At 37.0% G+C, this 27,122-nt stretch overlaps 1 protein-coding gene across 5 annotated transcripts in view; it reads left to right on the forward strand.

The window, feature by feature from the left end:
• Positions 1-27,122, forward strand: part of frya (furry homolog a) — a 60,463-nt gene that overhangs the window by 26,247 nt on the left and 7,094 nt on the right. For 3 of the 5 annotated variants that reach the window (XM_079885492.1, XM_079885494.1, XM_079885493.1), the window contains exons 28-53: positions 144-254; positions 1,126-1,280; positions 1,814-1,913; positions 2,043-2,214; positions 3,330-3,586; positions 3,674-3,820; positions 3,958-4,126; positions 5,156-5,246; positions 6,522-6,604; positions 7,060-7,210; positions 9,527-9,630; positions 10,176-10,358; positions 12,655-12,856; positions 14,396-14,517; positions 15,028-15,215; positions 15,292-15,383; positions 16,246-16,847; positions 16,963-17,060; positions 17,172-17,342; positions 17,502-17,642; positions 18,596-18,775; positions 20,119-20,289; positions 20,491-20,565; positions 21,530-21,700; positions 23,671-23,874; positions 26,063-26,206. In XM_079885492.1, the coding sequence (XP_079741618.1) occupies positions 144-254; positions 1,126-1,280; positions 1,814-1,913; positions 2,043-2,214; positions 3,330-3,586; positions 3,674-3,820; positions 3,958-4,126; positions 5,156-5,246; positions 6,522-6,604; positions 7,060-7,210; positions 9,527-9,630; positions 10,176-10,358; positions 12,655-12,856; positions 14,396-14,517; positions 15,028-15,215; positions 15,292-15,383; positions 16,246-16,847; positions 16,963-17,060; positions 17,172-17,342; positions 17,502-17,642; positions 18,596-18,775; positions 20,119-20,289; positions 20,491-20,565; positions 21,530-21,700; positions 23,671-23,874; positions 26,063-26,206 (4,284 nt within the window). Of the gene's footprint in view, positions 1-143; positions 255-1,125; positions 1,281-1,813; positions 1,914-2,042; positions 2,215-3,329; positions 3,587-3,673; positions 3,821-3,957; positions 4,127-5,155; positions 5,247-6,521; positions 6,605-7,059; positions 7,211-9,526; positions 9,631-10,175; positions 10,359-12,654; positions 12,857-14,395; positions 14,518-15,027; positions 15,216-15,291; positions 15,384-16,245; positions 16,848-16,962; positions 17,061-17,171; positions 17,343-17,501; positions 17,643-18,595; positions 18,776-20,118; positions 20,290-20,490; positions 20,566-21,529; positions 21,701-21,943; positions 22,557-23,670; positions 23,875-26,062; positions 26,207-27,122 lie in introns of those variants that run through there. The other 2 variants (XM_079885495.1, XM_079885496.1) reach the window with 2 other exon arrangements.

Here is a 27,122-nt window from a genome sequence, read left to right on the forward strand (position 1 = left end):
AGCCTCTTCCCTGTTTCTTTGAAGGTTTTTTTTTTTTGTCCTGTTAGACACGATAGGACGTGATTTCCTCAAAACAGGAAATTCCAAGTTTTTCATGAAAGCTTTGCGTGAAAGAATGTTGTTGTTTTTTCTTCTTTTCATAGGCCATGTCGACTGTGCTTTGTTGTGGCCCTGTGTTCGACAACGTAGGGCTCTCTCCTGATGGCTACCTCTATAAGTGGCTGGATAACATCCTTGCCTGTCAGGATCTACGGGTATGCAGCCAAACACTCATGACCCACATACGTTCTCACTCGCTGCTTTGGTGTTGATGGCGCTATACCAACACAACCATCTTTAAAATGATTTGTGCCTTTTGACCCAGTGCAAATTTCCTGAGGGACTTTTCATAAGATAAGCCACTGATGTGTCTCTCTTTCCCAGCTTGTGAATGAGCATTGTTTTGTTTTCATTGTTCTGCAAAAGTGAAAGTCTGGCTTTGAGCTCTGACATTTTTGTGTTTGAACAAGACGGTACACTACCGTTCAAAAGTTTGGGGTCAAAAAGATTTTTTAAATGTTTTTGAAAGAAGTGTTCATTTATTTGATCAAAACTGTAATATTGTGAAATATTATTACAATTTAAAATAACTGTTCTCTATTTTAATATATTTTAAAGTATATTTTATTCCTGTTATGGCAAAACTTTTCACCATTTTTTCAGTAGTAATTATTACTCTATTGATCCTACAGAAATCATTCTGATATGCTTATTTAATGCTTAAGAAACATTTCTTATCAATTCTTATCAATGTTAAAAACAGCTTTGCTGCTTAATATTTTTGTGGAAACCATTATATATTTTATTCAGGATTCTTTGATAAATAGAAAGTGCAAAGGAACAGCATTTATTTGAAATAAAAATCTTTTGTAACATACATAAATGTATTCACTGTCACTTTTCTGACCCCAAACTTTTGAATAGTTGTGTGTATCATTAGAAACAGTGAACTTGGTGACTAAATGTGATTATTATTCATGCAATTTCATGCATAATATTAATCGTGAAATTCGTGGTATATATATATATAATCACCAATCACTTCAGTAGATAACAAATGTGATCCTCTGATCGGATCCTCCTCAGGTGCATCAGCTGGGCTGTGAGGTGGTGGTTCTTCTGCTGGAACTTAACCCAGACCAGGCGAATTTGTTTAACTGGGCCGTGGACCGATGTTACACCGGCTCCTGCCAGCTGGCCTCTGGTTGCTTCAAAGCCATTGCCACTGTCTGTGGTAGCAGGTATGCTATTATGCTAATATTGATTTTTTTCAGTTTAATGCACATTAAACCGTTCAAAAGTTTGAGGTCGTTAAGATTATTTATTAAAGGTTTTTGAAAAAGAATCTTCTGCTCACCAAGGCTGTGTTTATTTGATCAAAAACACAGCAAAATAATAATATTGTGAAATAATATTGCAATTTAAATTTAAGGTTTTTTTCTAGCTTAATGTATTTTAAAATGTAATTTATTGCTGTGATGCAAAGCTGAATTTTCAGACTCCAGAAAATCCTTCTAAAATGATGATTTGCTGCTCAAGAATAAAGTTTGGTTCCTTCAAATGTTTTCTTTTTGCCAGATTTTCCACACCAGATAAAAGCACTATTCAATAGAGCTTTGGTGGCATTTGCTTGCGTTCTTTCTCATGATGATTTGTTTAAAAATTGAGTGTCAAGACTAGACGCATCTTTGGAATGTAGCCCCTCATTAACATATTTAGCAAAACCAATCTAAGTTGTTTTTATGTAGGTGATACTTTTTGTTTTCCTTCATAGAAACTACTCCAGTGATATCGTGACTCTGCTGAACCTTGTTCTCTTCAAAGCGTCCGACACCAACAGGGAGATCTACGAGATCGCTATGCAATTAATGCAGGTCAGAAAGAGAACATTCTCTGTCAAAGAAGTGTTGCAATAATAGAAAGTGTCCTGGATTAAATGGTGTGTGTATGTGTGTGCTGTTTATATGCTTTTGTGTGTGTGTCTGTGTTTTCTGGTTAAATAGATTCTGGAGGCCAAGCTGTCTGTGTATTCTAAGAGGATTGTGGAACAGAAAAGTGGTGCTATCCTGTATGGGACACACGGGCCTCTTCCTCCCCTCTACAGTCTCTCTGTTACCCAGCTTTCTAAGCAACTTGCCAGGATGTACCCTGAACTTACCCTGCCCCTTTTCTCAGGTACTAAATGGAAGGACAAAGATGGCTGTTAATGACACTCTCTTATAGCTGAAAACCCTTAAAACCATAAACTTTCAACTGCAAAATGTGATCTTAAAGGAATTCTTTATGGTTTAAATACAGCTTAAGCTCTATCGACAGCATCTGTGGCACAGTGTTATTTTAATATAATTTATATAGTATTTAAACGAATACTATACTATACTACTATAGTATTTTAAATGAACTGTTTTAAATGTTTTGATTTTATTTCTAGTTCAAGTTTTATTAATTTAGTTTTGTGCTGTTGTCATTTTTTTTATATCTTTAATTCATTTTTATTTCAGTTTTACTTAGTAATTTTAGTACTTTAACTTAAACTTATTCTATTTTAGTTACTTGCCAAGGCAACAATCTAGTTTTCGTTTAAGTATAAGTTTTTCATCTATTTTATTTCATATTTATTTAAATTAATAAAAATTATTTTGAATAGTTTTAGTTTTAGTTAACGATAACAACTCCTGTGGCATGCTGTCGATTATCATAGAAAATAATTTTGAATAATTTCCATTTAAAATATGCAGTTGTCACTAAAATATATTTCTAAAAAACATTATACTTGTTACTGAAGGAGAAATGTGTAAAGTTATAATCTTTGTGACCATGTTAATCTGCCAAACCTGCAGAAAGATACCAGGAAATGAAATATTGTTAAATATTATTAAAAAAAATATTATCTGTAAAATATTGTACCGGTACATGAATACCTGGAGCAAACTTCCCCACCTAGAAAAGTAATTCCACCTCAACCGTACGACTTATATAATATATTTTATTTAATATTTCACACACATTTTAACAACTATCAAATATTTGTTAGTGAAGAATTCATCAAAGTACTTTAACAGAAAGTCATCATATTTCTGCACATTTACCTCTCCAGTACAGTTGCACCACTGTAAGTAAATTATTGTTTTTTTCCATTTAAACACATTTTTCCTTTCTGAACATTAAAGTGCATTTAACCTGGAATATTCCTTTAGTCAACAGCAAATTTACCCAAACATGTAGAAACACCATTAATATCTATGAATATGTATTTATGAAGCTCTATCTTTTTGTATCTCTCCCTCTAGAGGTGAGTCAGAGGTTTCCCAGCACTCATCCAAACGGGCGTCAGGTAATGCTGACCTACCTGCTCCCTTGGCTCAGTAACATTGAGCTGGTGGATGGAGGTCTGCTGCCCACAGTCTCGAGTTCGAACAGCCCTGGGGACAACAGGAAGGGATACGCTCACAACACCTCAGCACCTCATCTGCTCCGTGGCACAGGCTGGGGGTCAATGCAGGCCTCTTCTCTGGTCCTAAACAACCTCATGTTCATGACTGCAAAGGTATGTCAGTGAATCCCTGTTACTTTAGCCTTTGCTAAACTAAAAAAAACAACAGCATGTTGAGTTGTGTGTCTCTGTGTGTGCTAGTATGGTGATGATGTCCCAGGTGCAGAAATGGAGAATGCTTGGAACGCTCTCGTCAGTAATGAACGGTGGTCAAATAACCTGCGGACCACCCTGCAATTCCTCATCAGCTTATGTGGAGTCAGCAGCGACACCTCTCTCCTGCCCCACGTAAGTGCTACATTTATTTATTTCATTATATTTTGGTTTGATGTCAAGATTTTATTGATAACGCTGGTCATTTGATTAAAGAATGGAAGCTAGGTTGTCAAGTTTGAGTATGTGGACTGTCCTCTGTTTATACTCAGATTAAGAAGGTGGTGATCTATCTGTGTCGCAACAACACCATTCAAACCATGGAGGAGCTGCTTTATGAACTTCAGCAGACAGATCCTGTGAACCCTGTTGTGGTGCACTGTGACAATCCTCCGTTTTACCGCTTTTCAGCCACAAGCAAAATTACCACCACCACTTCCGGTATGCATGGTAGATGATTACAATCATCTACAATATGTCACTCACCATAAAGAGAATTTGTGTGTATATACACTACTGTTCAAAAGTTTGGGTCCAGTAAGGTTGTTGCTTTTTAAAGCAAGTAATACTTTTATTCTGAAAAGAAAAGATGGATTAAATTGATCAAACGTGACAGTAAAGACATTTATAACGTCTCAAAATGTTTCTATTTCAAATAAATGCTGTTCTTTCAAAGAATTCATCAAAGAATCCTGAAAAAAGTGTATCACAGTTTTCACAAAAATATTAAACAGCACAACTGTTTTCAACAATGATGTTAAAGGGATACTCCACTTTTTTTGGAAATAGGCTCATTTTACAACTCCCCCAGAGTTAAACAGTTGAGTTTTACCGTTTTCGAATCCATTCAGCCGAGTTTCTGATATTTAGAAGAATATCAGTAACCAGACAGTTTCTGGTCTCATTGACTTCCATAGTATATTTTTTTTCCTACTATGGAAGTCAATGAGACCAGAAACTGTCTGGTTACTGATATTCTTCTAAATATCAGAAACTCGGCTGAATGGATTCGAAAACGGTAAAACTCAACTGTTTAACTCTGGGGGAGTTGTAAAATGAGCCTATTTCCAAAAAAAGTAGAGTATCCCTTTAATAAGAAATCTTACTTGTGCACCAAATCAGAATATTAAAATGATTTCTGAAGCATCATGTGACACTGAAGACTGCTGACATCACAGGAATAATTTAACATTTTTTAAAATTGTAATAATTTTCAATATTACTGTATTACGATATGTTTAATCAAATAATTGCAGCCTTGGTGAGAATAAGAGACTTCTTTCAAAAACATTACAAAATCTTATCAACCCCAAACTTTTGAACAATACTGTATTCTGAATATAACTGAATTGTATATGTCTGTCAAGGCAAAACAGCAAAAAGCAAAATGAAGGTGAAATAGTGATCATGTGTTGATCATATACTGTATATCACATGACACAAGCTGTATTAATAAATATGTCTCTAAAGGTCCACCTTCCAGTAGCAAAACATTAGTGTGTGGCCAGGAAAACATCCCTGACACTGATAACTCGCCAATCACAAAGGAATGTGATGACAGGTATGTCCCACAAACCACACAATTTACATATATGCATAAGACTCTTTTCCCTGTTCATGTTTAATGATAGTTTGAGGTTAAACCCACAATGAGCATTACCAACATAAGCTTGAAGCTGATACCTATGGAAGCTTGTTTCTGCCACTGAATAATAAATAAATAATAATAATTGCGACTTTTTATCTCACAATTCTGACTTTTTTTCTCACAATTGCGAGATATGAAGTCAGAATTGTGAGAAATAAAGTCGCAATTCTGAGAAATAAAGTCGCAATTGCGAGATATAAAGTCGCAATTCTGAGAAATAAAGTCGCAATTGCGAGATATGAAGTCGCAATTCTGAGAAATAAAGTCGCAATTGCGAGATATAAAGTCGCAATTCTGAGAAATAAAGTCGCAATTGGGAGATATAAAGTCGCAATTCTGAGAAATAAAGTCGCAATTGCGAGATATAAAGTCAGAATTGCATGATATAAAGTCGCAATTGCGTGTTATAAAGTCAGAATTGTGAGATAAAAACTATTCTGAGGTAAAAAAAATAATTAAAAAAATCCATCTTTTTTTTCCTTAGAATTGGACTTTATATCTCACAATTGTGAGTTTATATCTCACAATTCTGAGAAAAGATGTCAGAATTGCGAGATATAAACTCGCAATTATGTGTTATAAAGTTAGAACTGCGTGATATAAAGTCGCAATTGCGAGAAAAAAAGTCAGAATTCCGACTTTATAACACGCAATTCTGACTTTATAACACGCAATTGCAAGTTTATATCTCGCAATTCTGACTTTATAACACGCAATTGCGACTTTATTTCACGCAATTCTGACTTTGTATCTCGCAATTCTGACTTTATAACACGCAATTGCGACTTTATTTCACGCAATTCTGACTTTATATCTCGCAATTCTGACTTTATTTCTCAGAATTGCGAGATATAAAGTCAGAATTGCCTGAAATAGTCGCAATTGCGTGTTATAAAGTCAGAATTGCGAGATATAAACTTGCAATTGCGTGTTATAAAGTCAGAATTGCGTTAAACTCGCAATTGTGAGATAAAAAGTCGCAATTATCTTTTAAAATGTTTTATTTTGTGGCGGAAACAAGCTTCCATAGATACCTTTATCTAAAGAGACTTGCCATACATTTCCCCTGGAGCAACCTAAAGTTAACTGCCTTGATCAATAACAAAATGATTTAGCATGTTTAAATTTGATTCTGCAACTGCATCATACAATATACATCATATACATATGCATTTCTGTCCACCAAAGGCTGAGCAACATCTTACGAGCACATAACCGCCTGGAGTCTCGGTACAGCAGCAGTTCTGGAGGTTCCTACGACGAGGAAAAGAGTGAGTGAAGTTCATAACCCTACAGAGGGACTAAAACAGTTCAGGAATGATTGATATTTATTGTATACAATGGAGGAGCTTCTGAGCAATGTCAAGTTCAATTTCTTGAAGTCTAAATTGTGATGCTTCCCCTTTGGCCATAGATGTCAAGACAGTTCTGGCCCAAGGGTGTTAAATATTATTAAAAAACTTTTAGTGAAGACCATCTCATTTCTTTCTTGAATTTGAGATATTTCTGATAGCCGGCTCAGGTAATACATTTCAGCTTAAGATAGCTTAAGCTTAATGGTTTTTGAGCGTGATTGCATTAGGCATGATGGATGACAGTTGTGGAGTTTGTCTGTCTACATACCACTCATGCTTCAAGGGTAAAATCCTGTTTTATTACAAGTCTCACAGATGAAAGGCATACCTGTCAAGCATGGCGTGTTTGTCTCTTTTTGCTTTGTCTGTAGGTGAGCCGCTCCCACCATATGCCATGTGGCTTATAAGTGTGCTGGAAACCAATCAGCCGCTTCCTCTTCCCATGCCAGTTAATGGAGGCTGTTGGGCACCGCTGGTCGATTATCTACCCGAAACCGTCACTCCACGAGGACCCCTCCACAGGTTAAGCTTCCAGAGTATTTTATACTTTTTTTTTTTTATTATCATTTTTAAGCAGTTTATCTTAGCAGTATATCTTGAAAGCTTAACCATAACTCATAAACTTTATACTTGTTACTGAAGGAGAAATGTCTGTGAAAATAAGTTATGTAGTCACAGTTATCGTTTAATGACATTGTCATCTTCATGAAAAAAAAAAAAAAGGTCACCAATGAAAATGTCATAGATTTCACCATCTACATTAACACTAGTTATAACAAAGCTTTCAATTCATGCTGTGACCATGTAGGCTACATCTGGTAAACCTGCTGTCACAAACTGCTCTGAGACACGAAGGTTGAGGATCCAAATGCAGTATTTATTTAAAGGGTTATCTAGCCTGGATGCCAGCCGAACTTAGCCCCACCCACAACATTTGAGGTCGGGAAGTTCGGTCTGGACTTGATCTGTTGTGGAGCAACTATGCTCGATCCAGAGCTGTTCGGACCAATCAAATTGTCAGGGCGGGCTTTATATGATGATGGACAGATGACCAACAGTAACGTAATCATCCACGTCACCAAAGAGCGCCTGGGTTGAATTCGTTTACCACAAAGATGACTGCCGCTGGAGAATTGAGATGTGTAGATTCCGCCATCGCGTCTGTTATAGAAGATATCGACAGTGCATTCATTTTAAAAGAGGAACAGAGAACCACGATCAAGGCATTTGTCAATCGGAAAGATGAATGAAGAACATACATCACTTACTCCATTGCTCTGATTGGTTGCAGGTCTGTCCAATTGAGTGCAGAGGCATTTTCGGTTGAAACACACCTCATAATCACAGCCCAATGGAGCAGTATCAGACTCATATTCTGACTAGAATCTGATTATGACGATGTCAGGCTAAGGGTTATCCACAATCGTAATCCAAATCCAGGCAAGGGTCATACACAAACAAACAATCCAAACAATAACAGATAAGGGCTGAGGCAAAGAGAGAAATCTGAGGGGACAGGCCGAGAATCAAGAAAACCAGGAGACGGGAGAGACATAGCTGAAAACAATGAGCGCTGATAAATCCAGGCAGAGAATTATGGGAGATGTAGTTTTCTGTATTATTCTGATGTGGAGTGCCCTCTGGTGGCTCTCAAGGGCACTCCAGCTGGTGACCGTTACACCTGCACAAATATACCAGGAAATTACGTTACATGGATACCTGAAGCAAATGTCACCCACTGGAAATGTTATCTAGAGAAGTAATTCCACTTCAGCCAGACAATGTCATATTATGTCAAATTTATAACAAATATCAAATATGTTATTGAAGAATTTATAAAAATGCTTTAACAAAAATATGATCGTAATATTTCTACACTTTAAAATTTCCAGCCATAGATTTCTATCGTAAGTGATAGACAGTCAGTGATAGTTGCATTTTTATTATTTATTTATTTACGTTAAAGCAGTCATTAAGTTACAAAAATAGCTCGATACTCTCTACTTCTTCATATTATGTAACAACCTTTTATTCAGATTTAGATTCACTGTTAACGTCTAGTCAGTCACCCAGTCTAGAATTACACACTGGCATTTAAAGCACTGTAACTTGACTCGGTTTGATTTAATCTCTCATCAAACACAATTCTTATCAGTCCCGTAGATTATATAATCCTGGAATCTTAAAGCATATCACTCTGCAATTATCAGACAGATGGAAAATTGATGATCAGAAGCTGCAGTGCTGTCGCCAGAGCCCCTCTGACCCGAAAAAACCCTGCGATAACACATTACCAATGTCTACTTAGGAACTATGATAACAATGGCCATCGTCACTGTAATGACAAAACCAACATAGTTCCTTTAAAGTTGCAAATGACTTTTCTCCAGTGTTGTGACGTATTTCCCAGTGAAACGGAATATTGAACAGAGGGCAGGGTTTTACTCTAGCGCTCCTCCTCTCAATCTCTCGCTCATAGCAGACTAACGGTTTGAGGGGAGTGGTTAAACGTTTCCCAAACCAAGCCGTCAAACCTACATCATCAGAGAAGGAACGCCATTCCAGACCGGAAGTAACTTTTCAGACTTTGATTAAAGATTACGACGGCAAACAATTTTTTTCTGTGTATTAACTTGCATGGATTAATTGTTCACCACAAAACTAGTAATATGCGCTAACAAAGTAAATAGGGTCAATTTTGATTTCAGTTGGACTTTAAGAATTTTTGTTGTCACTCAGTCACAGCTGTGAATATGTTCTGTTCTTTTTGAAAGGTCATTGCTGGTATGTGTTTTTTTGTTCACGTACTGAAAGAGCAGTGTGTTTTGTTTGGTTCAGGTGTAACATAGCAGTGATCTTCATGACGGAGCTGGTGGTGGATCACAGCGTGAAGGAGGACTGGGCCCTACACCTCCCTCTACTGCTCCATGCCTGTTTCCTGGGTCAGTAGAGCCTCTGTGTTCTGTTCTCATCACAATGCGGGACATTTTATCAGGGATTAGACCCTCTAGATTAAGGCTGCAATGCAAGAGTCAGGTGTGCTCAGATGGAAATTACTGCTTTTACTGTAGTACATGGTATTTTTTTTTTTCAAAATGGATTTGCTTTTGTCATCTCTTTTTAAAAAAAAATCTAATCTCATCTGAACCATTACATCTCTGAATGTGTCTTATGACTATAACTATGTGGCCTGCTATGAGAACAATGTTGTCAGTGAAAGCAGTCGCATGTAGGATGGAACAAGCTTATCTTTTTTAGAAGTACAGTATGTGAAATATTTGTATCCCGGTGTATTGAGAACATTAATAATTTCAATTCAAAATAACATTTAGTTGTTGACAGACTAAAAAAGAAAAACCCAAATAAATAAAAATAAACAAAAACTAAATTCTAGTACTAGATATTCCCACTTAACCCACAACCCCCAAATGGCCCTAAACAACAATGAATGAATGCAAGTACTGTAAACCTTGGCTCTTTTTTTTAGGTATGGACCACTACCGCCCAGAGGTGTTTGAACACTGTAAGAGGCTCGTCTTGCACCTTCTCATCACGTTATCTTGCAACAACAATTTCAGCCTCATTGCCTCCGTTCTGCTAAACACCCGAGATGCCAACAGCAACAAGAGCCTGACCTTCAAACCCATCTACCAGCCCGAGTTCTACACAGGTAGTAGACTTAACATTCAAAATATGTCAGGAATTTTTTTTTTTAAATGTTTGTTTTTATATATTATATTTCATACATCAGGATTGTATGGTCATTTATTGAACAAAAAATATATTGCTTTGAATTTATTTATTTATTTATTTCCTTGTGGTACTCAAAGTTTTAATGCCAGTGCCAACCAAGGATAAAACCAGGTTAAAAATAAATCATATAAATATATTATTAATAAATAAAATAAAAAACATTACATTAAATAAAAAACATAACGTTACATTTTGTAATATATAAAAAAATATGTTTTAAGATTGATTTAAATCCTTGGCATATTCATTTTAAAGTATCAGTAACATTATAAAAGTTATTCTTACCATTACTTTATCAAAATCAGCGTGTGCATTACAACACAGAGGCTTACATTTTGTAAAATGTGTTAAAGGGTTAGTTCACCCAAAAATTAAAATTCTGTCAGTAATTACTCAGAACACAAATGAAGATATTTCTGATGAAATCTGAGAGCTGGATAACTCCTCCATAGTCTTCTATGGGATCGAAACTTGCCGGCTCAGAAAAGTTAGTAAAGACATCGTTAAAATAGTCCAAGTGTCTACAGTGGCTCAACCATAAGTTTATCAAGCGACGAGAATACTTTTTGTGCGCAAAAAACAACAAAAATAACGACTTTTATTCAACTATTCATTTTCGTCTGTGTAGGCCTGAATGAATTCACGTAGTGTAACAGCGCAGCGCTTCTGTTTTGTACGTCACACGCATCACACACATGACCAGCGTCGGCCAATAGTGAGCCTACGTGGTGACGTACAACCCAGAAGCGCTGCGCTGTTACACTACGTGAACTCAAAATGAATAGTTGAATAAAGTCGTTATTTTTGTTGTTTTTTGCACACAAAAAGTATTCTCATCACTTGATAAACTTATGGTTGAGCCACTGTAGACACTTGGACTATTTTAACGATGTCTTTACTAACTTTTCTCGGCCAGCAAATTTTGATCCCATAGAAGACTATGGAGGAGTGATCCAGCTCTCAGATTTCATCAAAAATATCTTCATTTGTGTTCCGAAGATGAACGGAAGCCTTACGGGGTTGGAACAACATGAGTGTGAGTAATTACTGACATAATTTTCATTTTTGGGTGAACTATCCCTTTAAAAATTATTCTACATTTTGGATGGATATTAGTGCCAGGGGTCAGAAGACAGTGAATGTGATTTCACCAAGTGCAACATGTTCCTGGATCAACATTCCAATCAACCAGGCTTACAACCAGAGTTAGGTGCTTCTACATCAGTGTTATTCACCCGATTTCCATCTTATTTTAGGGATAACTTATGGGTAGGGTTAGGTTTAGGAGTAGGGATAGTATTTTTGGACAGGAATGTTGTTCCGGGATCAACAAAATATGTTGATCCAGGAACATGTTTTGCTTGGCAAATCACGGTGACCGTCAGAAGATGTAGTTGTTTGTATACAAAAAGTACTCCTGGAAAGTATTGATCATGTTTAAGATATGCTGTAGCGGCCTAAACAAAGCCATATATCAAAAATGGTACATACAACTTGGATAAGTTCAAATAAGTACTGTGAAAGTATTATGCAGTTGCATTCATTTTTTATATACAATTACATTTATTATAACTGTTAGACCTTGAAATAATGAATGCTTTGCACTTTGCAAAGCTCTACATTGTATTAAATTTTGTGAAATTGTGCTGTCAACAAGACAAATTTAGCAACTTTTCATGAATCCTGTTTATCACACCCTCCTTGCATGAACACTTACACATTGGCTTTGGTATTTGACACATAGCTTTCATAGTGCGGTCATGTTGAAATCCTGTAGAGGGGTGGAGGGTGAGAATTCTTATCTGTGCAAGAACAAACTTCTGGAAGTGCGGCCAAAAACAATTATATGTACACAGAGCATCTAAACGTCTGATTAGAGCATTCCTATGCACTATTTGTATCTTCTCGCCCCAAAGGGACCATCTATCGGGCCCAGGGGAGACTGGTTTGCACCAGTGGGTGGTCTCACTGTTGTCATGCTGTTAAAGCATGTCTAGGCAAAGTCAATATGATGCTGATAAGATGTCAGTCACCAGCCCCTGTCATAACAGCATAGTGATAGAAGTATTGTTCTTTAATGTCTGTGATTTGGCTCATTTAGGAATGTTATCACCCCGTTTGTTTGACTTGCCTAAAGTCACTTAAAATGTAGGTTCGTCTTCAGAGCTTGTTCCGTTCCAAACCTTTTTACTCTCCCTACGTGTGATGTTCAGGTGGTGTGGACTTCCTGCGGAATGGCCAGGCATCTCCAGTGCCAGATTCGGGCCTCAGTTCCTCCTCTACCTCGTCCAGCCTGAGCCTCGGAGGCAGCAGCTCCAACCTGCCTCATCTGGCCCAGGAAGAGGTGGAGCAAATGGAGAGCAGCACTGAAGATGATGAGAAGAGCAGCAAACTCATTGAGTTTCTCACTACCAGGTATACAAACCTAGAATTATTTTGTAAATCAATGTTGTGATGTTTACACTACCGTTCAAGGACAGTACTTTTTGTTGTATTTAAATTGATAATTTATAATGTTACAAACAATTTCTATTTGAAATAAATACTGTTATTTTAAACTTTCTATTTATCAAAGAATCCTGAAAAAAATGCATCATGGTTTCACAAAAAAAAATCAACATTGATAATAATAAGAAATGTTTCTTTGAGCACCATATCAGCATATTAGAATGATTTCTGAAGGATCATGTTACACTGAAGACTGGAGTAATGATGCTGAAAAATCAGCTTTGATCACAGGAATAAAATATACTTTAAAATATATTAACATGCAGAACAGTTATTTAAATTGTAATAATATTTCACAATATTTCTGTTTTTACTGTATTTTTGATCAAATAAATGCTGCCTTGGTGAGCATAAGAGACTCCTTTCAAAGACATAAAAAAATATGACTGACTTTTGAATGGTAGTGTGATAGGCAAATAAATGATGTAATATTTTTATTATTATATTGAACTTGCAGTAGGTGAAATCCACATAATAAAGTGTTTAACTATTAAATACATTTTAACAGCGGCCAAATAGCATCCAGGCTGCCCTTTAAGTGTGAAAGCTTCGCTGTTAAGTTAATCTTGAGTTCTTTTCAGTTTATCTTCACTGTAACTAAAATGAAAGGTCATTTCATGTGAATATTCCAGAGCTGTTCAGGAACTGATTCAGGAAATGACACATCTGACGCGTCTTACATCTGACATCACTCAGGATATTACAGACTTGTATGTTGCATGTATTTCATCAGTCTACATCAGAGCGGTTCTCGCTGTGGTGCGGTTTAAACGGGCGTCTGATGTTGGTGCTGGTGTGGGTTCTTTCAGACTATGTTCACACTGCAGTCGATTCCAAACTGTTTTGTAAATCCCATCTTTAAGACTGGCAGCACTGATATTTGCACATGGATCTGTTTGTTACTTGCAAACTACCAATTTACTTATGCAATAAAATCTTGCATCAAGCTGGTAGTATTGGGATTATAATTATGGTTTCAACAGAGAAAAGTTTTGAATTGGACATGAAACAAGACTGGATTTGAGCTGATAGTGTGAACAAGTCTATATGTACAGGATGGGGAAACAACTTTTTTTCTTTTCTTTCACTTGAATATTGTTTCAAACTATTTTTTCACGTACTCTCTAAAAGGTTTATATCATATGTGTTTAAAATATTTTACAAACAGCAATGGCTGTCTGATTATTTAGTTCATCTTAAGTTTTGACTGAGGAAAACTATAAGCTCATCTTTAATGCACCACAATTTTTTTTAAGAAACAAAACACATTTGCTGGTTCGTAGGGAAATAGCATTTTGCAGCCTAGTCCGCCATCTAGTGGCAAGTAAGTAAGAAGTAATCAAACATATGGCTCTGCTGACAAGGTGAAAGTAGCTTTTCCTGCCATGAACACCACTTATAGTGTAATATGTAAGAGATTAAATAGATATTTGCATGTTTTATTAGGCCTTTTGGGCCATTATGGAGCCATGAAGATATCACTCCTAAGAATCAGCACTCAAAAAGCACAGAGCAGCTTACCAACTTCCTGCGACATGTGATGTCTGTGTTCAAAGAGTCCAAATCAGGTAAGCCACATTTGTCTTTAGTCATTCCAGTGTTCAACTACATTACCTGGGTGCAGCTTGTGACATTTTATTGCTATTTATAATGTACAGTACTGGCCAAAAGTTATGTCCAGCCTAGGAAAATTTGACATCTTCACTCTTTACTCAAATATTATTACAAATTCGAACACATTTTGTAAGCATAATGTGAAATTGTGCTAGGAGTCAATTTTTTTTTATTTTTTTTCCCTGATATTATATTTTCATGTCAAATTGTGTGGATGTAATTTTTGGCCAGGCTGTCATACAAAGAAATTATGAATGCTGTTATACAATTTATTCATTTTTGCATAGTAAAATAAAACTTGTAGCCGTAGTTTGCCTTTTTTGCCAAATAATTATATCAGACAAATACCTTAAATTAAATATTTTTCTCATATTCTTGTAGGGTCATTAAAAGCACATATCGGACATCACTGTTGGCCACTACTGAATGTCTGTTTGCATGTCACATGTTCTGTATGTTTGTAGACATTCGGCTTGAGCAGCAGTTGAGTGAAGTGGCGTTGCAGATGGCTCTGTGTAGCTCCTCCAGGCATTACGCTGGACGTTCCTTCCAGGTGTTCAGAGCTCTGCGGCAGCCCCTCTCAGCGCTGGCCGTCTCCGACCTGCTTTCACGCTTGGTGGAGGTGGTCGGGGAGCACGGAGAGGAGGTTCAGGTGAGGTTTGGGCTCCTTAATGACAGTTTTGACAGATTCAGCGAGTGAATAAACTCACAATGCATCTTCTCCACAGGGTTATGTGATGGAGCTTCTCCTCACTCTTGAGTCAGTCGTGGATAATCTAGCTGAGTGCCTTAAGAACAATGACTTATTTGTCATACTACGGTAAGTTCCTGCCGTATAACATTAACCCTGCAAAACCTGACACATATTCTAAAATAAAAACTGTTTGCATATGTGTTTTTGTTGAGTATCATATTTGATAAATCAGACTTGATGGCTTATATAGTATGATATAGGAGAATATGGAGCTCACCCTTGATGAGGAAAAACTCCACATTTTATTCAGAGGCCCAAACCGAGCAAAAACGTGCAATTTGGTACAGTTACTGACATTTATATTGCCAAAATATAAGTTGAAATTCTGATAGCTTGTAATGCAAATACATGAGATTTAAATATCAGTTGTCATATATCTCTGAATTTTATGTCTTAATAAAATATTAAAATGCTTTATGATCAAAGCTTTGTAGTTTTAATTGTGGGGGGTAAAACATATGATGCAATTATGATTGAGAGATGTACAAATAAGCATTCCTCAAAAGCCTGATGTATCATAATTGATACTCACATTTTAACATGATTTTTCTAAAAAATGATATGTGGATAATCAAGCAAACCCAGGTTTTTAGAAAGAAAGTGTTCATCTTGAAATGTTACTAACAACGTGTAACATCTAACATGTACCATTACCTGAAACTGTATGTTTTTGCATTTATACTAAAAAATGTAATTGCTAAAAAAATATAGAAACTATCAATCAGATGACAGAAGATATGTACCTGGTCCTGAATACAACAGTTTTTTCAGCAAAGCTTTGATCAGAATTTTAGAATTTAGAGGCTTTATAAATGTGTGTTTCTAATATGATACAGTTAGCTTTGTAGGGTTAAGGAGTCTTCTAACTTCAACATCAAAAGTCCAAGATGCTTTGTTCCCTGTTGGTGATAAGTCTATGTTCCTGCAGGGCATCTTCACCAGATCTTCCATCCAGTGGCAAGTTAACGCTAAACCGTAAGAGCACCAGTCAGCTGGACCTGATTCCAGGATCAGGCATGACTTCTGAGCGAATACGCCACCAGCGTAGCTACTCCGTACCCAAGCGCTTTGGCGAGGTTGAGCGTTCCTCTGAGGTTCCCCGGAGTGCCACGCTAGACCGCATCCACCATCACCAGAGCAATTTCTCCAAGCTCCAATCCCTGTCCTCATCCTCCTCCAGGGACAACGTGGTCTCCACCGACCCAGCCAACGCCAACCATCCTCGCAACCTGCTAGCCACCATCTTTTGGGCAGTGGTGTCACTCATGGAGTCAGACTTTGAGTTTGAGTACCACATGTCCCTCAGGTTGTTAGGGAAGCTGCTAGGCCACATTTCGTTAGATAAGCAGGAATACAAAGAAAAGCTGGAGAAGATCCAGATCCAGCTCAAATGGAAGGAGTTCTCTGGGCTTCAGCAATTGCTTCTGAAGGGCTTCACCTCTGCGAACACTACAGAACTTACCTTGGAGCTTTTCAGCCAGCTCACACCCGTCTCACGGCTACCAGTGGTGGACACCTCCCAAGCCATAGGTAGACCTTTTGTTACACTGCCAGAAAAATGTATCATTCTAAAATAATTCTCTATTAATCCACCAAGGTTCATGTTAAGTGGGATTATGAAAGCAAATCTGCTATTACCCTTCAGGTTTCCCATTGAATGTGCTCTGCCTCATCCCCCATCTTGTGTTAAACTTTGACTCACCTACTCAATTCTGTAAGGACGTGGCTGAGAGAATTTCTCAGGTCTGTTCCTGTTACTCTGACCTTAAAGCGCACTATAAATATATTTTTATACTTCAGAATCAGAATCTACAGCACATTTGTTTGCTGAAAATCACTCATTTTGATTGACAGATTTGCCTTGAGGAAAAGAACTCCAAGCTGTCCAACCTTGCCCATGTGATGACACTGTATAAAACACACTCTTATACCCGAGACTGCTTCTCCTGGGTCAATGTGGTGTGCCGCTACCTACATGAAGCCTTCAGCGACAGCACACTCAGCATGGTTACTTACATGTCGGAGGTAGGAAGCAAATAAAAGTTAATCATACAACTTTTGAAATTTTAAGGAAAAAAACAATGTCCATCTTGTTATGATAATACAAGAATTTGAAGGAATGTGGACATGTACATTCTTTGCATTTAGGGAAACTTTATTTTCTAATACTTATTTTGTAAACAGTTGTTGGAGAAAGGATTACCCAGCATGCAGCAAACTCTTCTGCAAATCATCTACAGTCTACTGAGTCACATGGACCTGAGTGGTATTCAAGCCAAACTTTTCAACATGGAGGTTCTAACAACCATAGAGAAGTTTGTTCAGGTGTGACACCTCATACACAATTCATAATTTATCACATATACAATTTACTTATGGAGTTTTTTCCGTAACTTAAAATGTATTATACAATTCAGTCATTTGGTAGATGCTTTTATTCACCTACAATGTAGTGTTATATTATGTACAATTATAGAAAAGTACTATTGTTTTTATTGATTAATACTATAGCTTTTATTTTCTATGTATTTTACTAATTTTGTTATGTAATTTTGTTTGTCTGTTTAGCTTTAATTTATATCTATTTCAGTTGAATTTTTCTTTTTTTCAATTTCAATTTTTTTTTTTACTTTTTACATTTAAGTTTATTCAGCTAATATTTATATTTGACTTTTTGATCTTTATTTCAATAAATGAAAACAATTTTAATAGTTTTACTTCAAAATAACAACAGTGCATTTGAGCAGTTTGTGTGTTCTCTGAGAATCAAATATTTATTGTGGGTGCTTCTAAAATTAGTCTCAGTGATTACATTTAACTGGTTCATATCATCTAGTCTAAATAAATGTACTTATTGCATAATAGTGTTTTATAGTGTTTCTACTGTAAAACTTTAAGCGGTCTTACATCCTTGCTAAAACCACTGGTTTTCCATCTCTCAACCCTTCATTCGGAGGGAGAAAAAAAAATATAGAGAAAAAAAAAAACACAACCTTGTGCCAGGTCTATAAATCCAAAGGCACACCCAGCAGCAGTCTATAAACAGTCGGTCCTATTGGCTGCTGTCCACATTACTGAGGCCTTCAGTGTGGCCTCACAGCAAAGACGCTCTTCTGAACTTCTGCTGCTCTCGCCGGGCTTGTGTGTTTATCTCGGCAGAAGAAGAGACGGCTACTGCTCGTGAAGATGGATTGACTGTATGTAATTCTTTGGGAGGTGAGCATGTTTTGTCCTTAAGGAATAACTTAGCTGTTTTGTGTTTGTTTCTGTGACTTTAGACTGCACACTGGAAGGAAGCCTTGAACATATTAAAGCTGGTGGTCTCCCGCTCGGCTAGTCTGGTTTCGCCTTCGTCCCCGCTGAGTAACGCATCCGCTGTGGATGTCAGGCGTGTGTGGGACACGCCCTCCAAAGCCCTGCCTGGAAAGACCCTTGACTTTCACTTTGACATTTCAGAGGTATGACATGTCCTCCTTTATTGTCATCATACAGTACAAGTCAAAGGTTTGGCTGAATTAATTTGTCTCATGATCTGTAAAACCCTAAGACTTATCCTTCAAAGCTTGAAATAAGTTTTGTAGCAACCAAAAAGTACCTAGCATGCATGTAAACTATTTAAATACTGACTTTGAAGGAGCTAAAAATATATTTGAACATTTCATCACAATATAATTTCCTTTCATAGTTCTGTTATTTCATAGTCTTATAATAATAATAATAAAACTACTACTACTAATAATAATAATGATAATAATAATAATAATAGTTATTTAATAGTAATTATCATTATTATTATTTCAATTTACATGCTTTTAATTGCTCACACACTCAAAGCGCTGTACAATACAGGAAATCTCAAGACCGAAAAAACACTAAATAGTATTCTTATTATTAAATGTTATTAATTTTGTCATTTTAAAAATTATTATAAAGAATTCGAAAGGTGTTCTTTTGAGTGGTAATGTACGTTAAGTTAGTGAGGTGAGAGTTGGTATATAGGTTGTAAAAGTGAGTCATGCCAGCAAACCACCAAATACTGGCATCCTCTCTGGGTTTGTCCACATTTTCCAAGGTGGAGCTGTGCAGTTTTTTATGTTGTTTCTCCTTTGTATTAGTTTTCTCCTTTAATGTTATTTTACAGTAACATTTGTTTTAATGCAAACTCTGAAGGTTCGGTCTTCTGTTCGAAACTTGATGGAAATATCAACGACCTGGTCTCATTAAAGTGTGGGAACCAAACAGGGAGCTATTTGTGTAATGCATGAATTCCAGGAAATGATGTCACTCCGGCTGTGGCGTTTTGCATCCAGAGCGGCGAGGGCTGGACAGCCCTTCCAAAGTCTTAAAGCAGACTCCTCTGCCCTCTGTCAAATACCTCTGGGACACATTAAGCCTCTTGCAAGTGGGCGAGACAGTAGAAAAAACCCCTCAGTTCTGACGGGGAACTCAAAACAAGCTCGATCCCATCCCAGCAGAAAGGATTTCACAGGAATTAAGGGCAGGTGAATTCAATAAGGGACATCCTGACATTCTCACAAGCTTTGTTTGGCTTGCTTTATTGAAGTTCTCTTTTTCTAAAACTCCTCAACGAGACACAGAGGAGCAGGACCATTGAGAAAAGACATCCACTTTTTCCAGCAGGTTCTGAATGGTTGGTGGGGATCTGAGGCAAATTGAAGTTATCAAAAGGAGCGCGCTGAAATCAAGACTCTTGGGCCGAGGGCCACAAGATTATGATATGAAAAGAAAAGAGCAGACAAGAAATCTCTGGGCTTAAATGGTGCGTTTGTGTGTGTTTTAGACACCGGTGATTGGTCGGCGCTATGACGAGCTTCACGGTTCCCCGAGGCAAGATGGGAAGAACGGAGGAGGGGTTGCCGTGACACGCAGTACCTCCTCTACATCTTCGGGCTCTTATCAAAACAACCACGTGCTGGTGCCTGTCAGCTGGAAACGACCCCAGTCCTCACAGGTGAGCACTCACAGATACGCTCATTGAATTTCTGATGTTTGCTGAAGAACAGTGCGTGAATACTTTTGCGTTTGTATTATTTATTATGTTATTTAATTTGTTTAAATGTAATTGTTTTTATTTTAAATTTAATTAAATTTATTTATTATGTTCATTATTTTTAATGTATTTATTTTTTGTGTCATTTATCTCCCAATTTAGAAACGGACTCGTGAGAAGTTGGTGAATGTATTAACCTTGTGTGGCCAAGAAGTTGGACTCACCAAAAACCCATCTGTAAGTGACATCAATGTTATCCACCCAGTATTAAATGTTAGAAAATATGTCAGAACCCAGATCGCAAACAATCATTGAAACAATGTTGAGTCAATGTTGATGCGGCAATGCTAAGTGCATTGAATTAATGTTACACAGTGATGTTGGTTTAAAATCACTTTTGCACCCACAATTAATGTTGAAACAATGGTGAGATTTCATCCAAAATATCAATGATAATGTCAATTAATCTACGTTTTGAAGTGATGTTGGTTCAATATCACCTTTGCACCCTCAAAGTTAAAACAATGCTGAGATTTCCACAAAAAATCAATGCTAATGTCATTGAATCAACGTTATGAAGTGATGAATTAATGTATTTCATTAGACTTCTTTTAACAATAAATCAAAAGAAAATAACAAGCAAGCAAAACAAAGGAACAGATCAATAATAAGATAGATGCACTATTGTTTGAAACCCAGAGAAGTCATGTATGTCAGGTGGTTCAACAAACAAGACTTCTGTATAGGATGCAACTGTGTTTTTTCTCTAATGAGAAAGCATCAGTTAAACTACTGAGAAATGCACATCAGTGCTCATTTTCACTACAATCGGTGTTTTTCAACCATTTTTCACTAGACTTGCTAAAATCATGAAGGCCACCCCTAAACCAAGCCCCCAGTGGATTAGAGCAAATCGGGTAAAGTGTTTGAAAATGCCCATCGAACACCCACTAGTATTCTGCAGAGATACATACCTGCATGATCTTGTGGTCCTCAACTACAAATCAGTGTTAGTTCAATGCTATGTCCAATCTCTCCACCCATGTTTGCTGTTGGCTTTCATAAAAATTTCAATGCTGGTCCAACACACTTTACAAATTTAAATGTCAATCTCAACCAAAATGATTGTTTGGATCAAAACTCAACATTGTTTCAATGTCACCATGTTATTTGGGAAATCATACTGAAGCACTTCCTACAGGTGATTTTCTCATCCTGTGGGGAACTGGACCTAATTGAGCACCAGCCCAGTCTGGTGTCCTCTGAGGACGGCACACGGGACACAGAAAACATGGATGACACCACTTCAGAACAGCAGTTTCGTGTATTCAGGGACTTTGACTTCCTGGACGTTGAACTGGAAGATGGAGAGGTGAGAACATATTTTAAAAAATGAAACCAAAACGATCTGATCCCTCTTGCTTGTGAAGACTTTTGACTTCCAAATTACTTGGGTTGAACTTTGTTTTTCACTGCAGTAAAGTGGATCTTTGTGGAAATTTTGAAAAGCGTTAGTCAGAGATAAACTATTGTGCTGTTTGCTCAATACAACTGTAACTTTCTTTAACTCTTTGTAATACAATCTCCTCTCCTTGTTTATGTCTGTGCCATGAAGGAGATGCAGGTAAGCCCAGGAATCCTCCAGTGTTGTGCTGTGTGCAGTAGGACAAGACCATATTGTGATGCATGTCCATAATACTGCCTGGAAACTTGATGTTGTGTAACGTTACATAAACATAAATGATTTTGACCATTTCCTCATCGATGAAATGTGCAAAAGTTCCCACAGAATTTTTTATTTTTTTATTTTTTTATTAATTATTTCTTTACAACACACTACTGTTCAATAGTTTGTGGTCAGTAAGTAAGTCCTATTTGGGTTACTCTTTTTTTTTAAACAGTACTTTCATAATATACCCTTTAACTCACAATGTCAAATTAGTATCAATTAATACTTTTATTCAGCAAGGATACATAAATCTGATCAAAAGTGACCATGAAGACATTTATAATGTTACAAAAGATTTATATTTGAAATAAATGCTGTTCTTTTGAACTTTCTATTAATTAAAAAAAAAAATCATGAAAAAAATGTATCACAGTTTCATTGATAACATTGATAATAATAAGAAATGTTTATTGAGCAGCAAATCAGCATATCAGAATGATTTCTGAAGGATCATGTGACACTGAAGACTGAATTAGTAATGCTGAAAATTCATCACAGGAACAAATGACATTAAAAAAATTAAAACAGAAAAGTTATTTTAAATTGTAATATATTTCACAATATTACTTGTTTTGCTGTATTTTTGATCAAATAAGTGCAGCCTTGGTGAGCATGAGACTTTTTTTTTTTTTTTATGAAACAAATGTTACTGACCCCAAACTTTTGAACGATAGTGTATTTGAGAAACTTTAAGAATTAACTGGTGGGTAACGTCTAAAAATGTTTTGTCACCCCTTATGCAGTTTTTATTAGATTTCAACATGTCTACATTTTAACAGCTTGGCTGTCTTATGAAATCATTAGAGTCAGTGCATTGAGGTCATTCTACAAATTTGCTGAGGCTGCAATGCCGCAGAAACACTTAAAAGGGCAGATTCAGCCTTATAAATTTGAAGAGTTTTATTTCATGGCTGTTTATGAAGCCATCATATTTTCATTCCAAACTTAGATGTAACAGTATCAAAAACCTTTTGTATTTGTCAAGTATGATTATAAAAGAAAGTAATTAAAAATGACTGTGCGGTGAAAGTATACTCGTAACTTTTTGCATTTACGTTCAGTGTTTAAGCGAGCTGCCAACTGCTGAACTGGATCTGTGTAGGAATGTAAATGTTGACTCTTGACTCTGATGTCAAGGCATGTGGTTGCAGTGATAACTTGAGCCTCTTCCAAATGAAATGGCCTTCAGGCACTTTATTACTTACTCTACTAGAACACAAGTGTGTTCCTGGGTTGCTGTTTCACTACTGTTTTAATCCTTTATATATATATATATATATATATATATATATATATATATATATATATATATATATATATATATATATATATATATAGAGAGAGAGAGAGAGAGAGAGAGAGAGAGAGAGAGAGAGAGAGAGAGAGAGAGAGAGAGAGAGAGAGAGAGAGAGAGAGAGAGAGAGAGAGAGAGAGAGAGAGAGAGAGAGAGAGAGAGAGAGAGAGAGAGAGATGTCCTTATATAACAAACTCACTGACTGAGCACCTTCACATATAGAGCATGCTGTAGCCTATGACTGTCCATTTTGAAATATGGTTTTGCACAATATACCCATTCAGAGGACTCTTTATTTCTCCCACTCTTTCTCTGACAGGGTGAAACAGTTGACAGCTTTAACTGGGGTGCACGGAGGCGTTCCATTGACAGTCTGGACCAGGCTGAAGCCCACCCAATGGAGGAGGACAGCCAGCTCTCAGGAAGTTCACCAAGCCTGTTTCCAATCGTCCATGATGATTCTGACGAGTCTTCTGAGGAAGAGTCTCTCACAGCCAGCCAGATCCTCTCAGCCTCACAGCTAGTAATGTTGAATTTGGTTTTCTTACATAGTTTTGCATTCAGATTAACTGTTTAAAGTTGATGACAAAGCATGGCATGCATTTTCTAGCACATTTAGCTTAAAGTCAGCATGAATTTAAAATCTTGCAACAATATGTCTTTTCTGGCACAAGGGTGGGAGATCTTATGTCACTCACATAAGATCACAGCATTAACCAACTGCAGTGATCCCATCAATTCCCGATGGACAAAATTAAGTCCCACCCCATTTGTTCTTGTCTGAGAAGCTATTTCACTCAGATATATGTCACAATAGGAAAGAAAAGACTATCGCAACATCCATTTTGTGCCGACTTTAAACAGAATATTCAGTGGAAAATAATGTACGGAGGATTTTATCCATAGGATTTTGTCCATTTTATGTCTATAATACGGTGTCCCGAGAGAGCTCAATGCACTGAAACTGAAGAAATATATGCAAATAGAAAAAAACACAAACAAATTAAAGGGGTCATATAATGCCATTTTTGTACAAGCTAATATGATTCTTTAGGGTCTAAATTAAAAGTTTGTAATATACTTTAATTAAAAATTCTCATTAGTATTGTAAGAAAACACTCAATTTAACTGGTCAAAAACAGCTCTGTTTTCAGCACGCATGTGTCTTTAAATGATAATGAGCTTTGCTCACCCCGCCCCTATGTTCTGTGGGGCGTTTTGACACAACAACACACGTGGAGTGTTGCCTTGACAACAGTTGAGGGTAACGTTATATTTTGAAGAATGGCAGCGGGAGTCTCTGAGGACACTGTGCAACTGTATCAATTTGAACCTGAGTCGGAAAACAGGACGTTTCTGAATGGTTGGTTAACGTAATGTCACTTTGATCTATCTTTGTGTGTAGTGGCAGGGTAGAGTAGTGAGATACGAACGCTATGTGTTTACTGATGTATACGTTAGTTCATTGACAGATTGATGTTCCAGCTAATGGTCATGAAAAACTTTTTTCCGGTAAATGTAGTCTTGTCCGTGATGCGTAACGTTATCTATGCAGTGTTGTTAGGTACAACTGTCAGGGCTGAAGCACTAACATTTTACTGATCTGTTTAAAAAATAACCAGTCTGTGAGACTATGACAGTCATTAGGCACATAAACAACACATACTCAAGACAGGAGCTAATACCTTTTTCAATGTTCTCGTTTATAAAGCAGTCTGGTGTGTGAAATGATTCGCGCAAACATTAAAGCATTTCTGTTGATCGTGGTGGGGAATAATCCCTTCGAAAACAAAACTCAGCCACTGCATCTTCAGCGGTTCGGATTTAGGAACATCAAAATGACTGCTGTGTTCCTTATTGCACCCAAGAACAGAACGCCACAATCGCTTAGACGCCATTCTGCTCATAGACAGTGCTCCAGCGTATCAACAATGACGCACGGACTATGATTGACAGCTCGCTCATGAGCGAGGGCGGGTCTGTGTTGAAACTCTGCTGTCAATCAACAATCGTGGGAGGGCCGGCGATTTTGTGACGTCACAAAATCGAACGGCTTGATTTGAGATGGGGGAAAACATATAAGGAGATTAAAAAAAAAAACACTGGATGGATTTTTATCATTTTATGATGGTTGTGTACAGGCACTGCCAACACACATTTCAGTACAATCAACTTGTAAAAGTGCATGTACCATTATATGACCCCTTTAAGAAAACATCTTCATCAGTTTGACAACGCGTGCTGCAAATACTCACTTCACACAACCAAATTCAGAAACACACTGAAATACTCATGACGCAACCATATACAGAAACACACTGAAATACTCACAACGCAACCAAATACAGAAACGCACTGCAAATACTCACAATGCTTATACGATCAGGATGTTAAAATAAACTCAGGTCATTGACAACACCACTGAAAAGTAGACACTGAACAATAAGCGGTCCCAACCAGGTTCATCACTTGATGGGCTCCCTTTGAAACATTTCCGTGCTATTTGCAGTGTGTTTCTGTATTTGGTTGCGTCGTAAATATTTGCAGCGTGTTTCTGTATTTGGTTGCATTGAGAGTGTTGTCAAACTGATGAAGATGTTTTCTTAATTTGCTGGTGTTTTTTCTATTTGCATGTGTTTCCTTCAGTTGCAGCGCATTGACCTCTCTCGGCCACTGTACTATGTCTAAATAAACTCCATTTCTCATTTCAGAATGTCAGCTTTTCACCTACTGAGGAACTAAACCCCATGAACTCCCCGCCTATCTCCTTTGACAACACTCAAGCTGACCCAATTCCTCTTTCCACCCCAACGCCCAGCTTTGAGATCTCACTACCCGAGGGCTCAAACCATCGGGTGAATAAGAGCTTCAAAATGGCTGACCTTTGGGGGCAGACACATTCTTACTCATACCGTACTGTCCTAGAGTTTTTCCATTAACATGGCTGAAAAATAATAATATCTTTCTGTGCTTGCTTTATCTGTCTGGCTCTGCTTTTAGCATTAATTGATTTTAGGTAGTAGTTGGCTGATCCTGTTTTTCGATTGCAGGCTTTTTTTTTTTTTAGAATGGGGCATTAGATTAATGTGCAAAGCAGCATAGAGTTGCTAGTACTTCTTGCTCTTCAAAAGCTCCCTGTTTCTATCTGCTAACCATTTCTCCGCTAACTGCTTTTCATCTCTGAGGCCTACCACTGCCTACCACAGTCTCAGAGAGAGGCTCTGGATGAGCCACTAGGGCAATGTGTATGGCTTCTCAGTGGGTGGCAAGGCTGTAACATCACTCACATGCTAAATGCTAGGGGTGAAAATAAAGAGAGTGTACCCATTGCCTGTGGCCATAAACATGAGACCAGACCAATCAGGTGTTGGTCCTTATTTTTAAAGGTCTCTTAATATATCTGAATCTGACATTATTGAAAAAAAAAAAAAAAAAAACACTAAAAAGAGAACCGATTCTCAGCATGAAGAGTTTTAGTTTTGAAAGGTCAGTGAAATCTATCTGTAAAATTATGTTGTTGTTTTTAATCATTTTATTTTATTTTATTTACTCTGGGTTTTTTTTTATTGACTTCTGTATTTTGGCCAAGATCACCATATTTCATCTTACTGCTCAGACTTAGAACGTTAGCCACATAATCTGATCTTTTCATAATAATATTTATATTTATAAAATAATATCTTTTGTTGAGACAGCTTTTTTTCTGTAACTAATCTGTAATGCATTTGCATTGGCCATAAATGCTTTATACTTACTAAGATTTTCATACTT

This window comes from Squalius cephalus (genome assembly GCF_949319135.1).
Source record: "Squalius cephalus genome assembly, chromosome: 11".
Lineage (NCBI taxonomy): Eukaryota > Metazoa > Chordata > Actinopteri > Cypriniformes > Leuciscidae > Squalius > Squalius cephalus.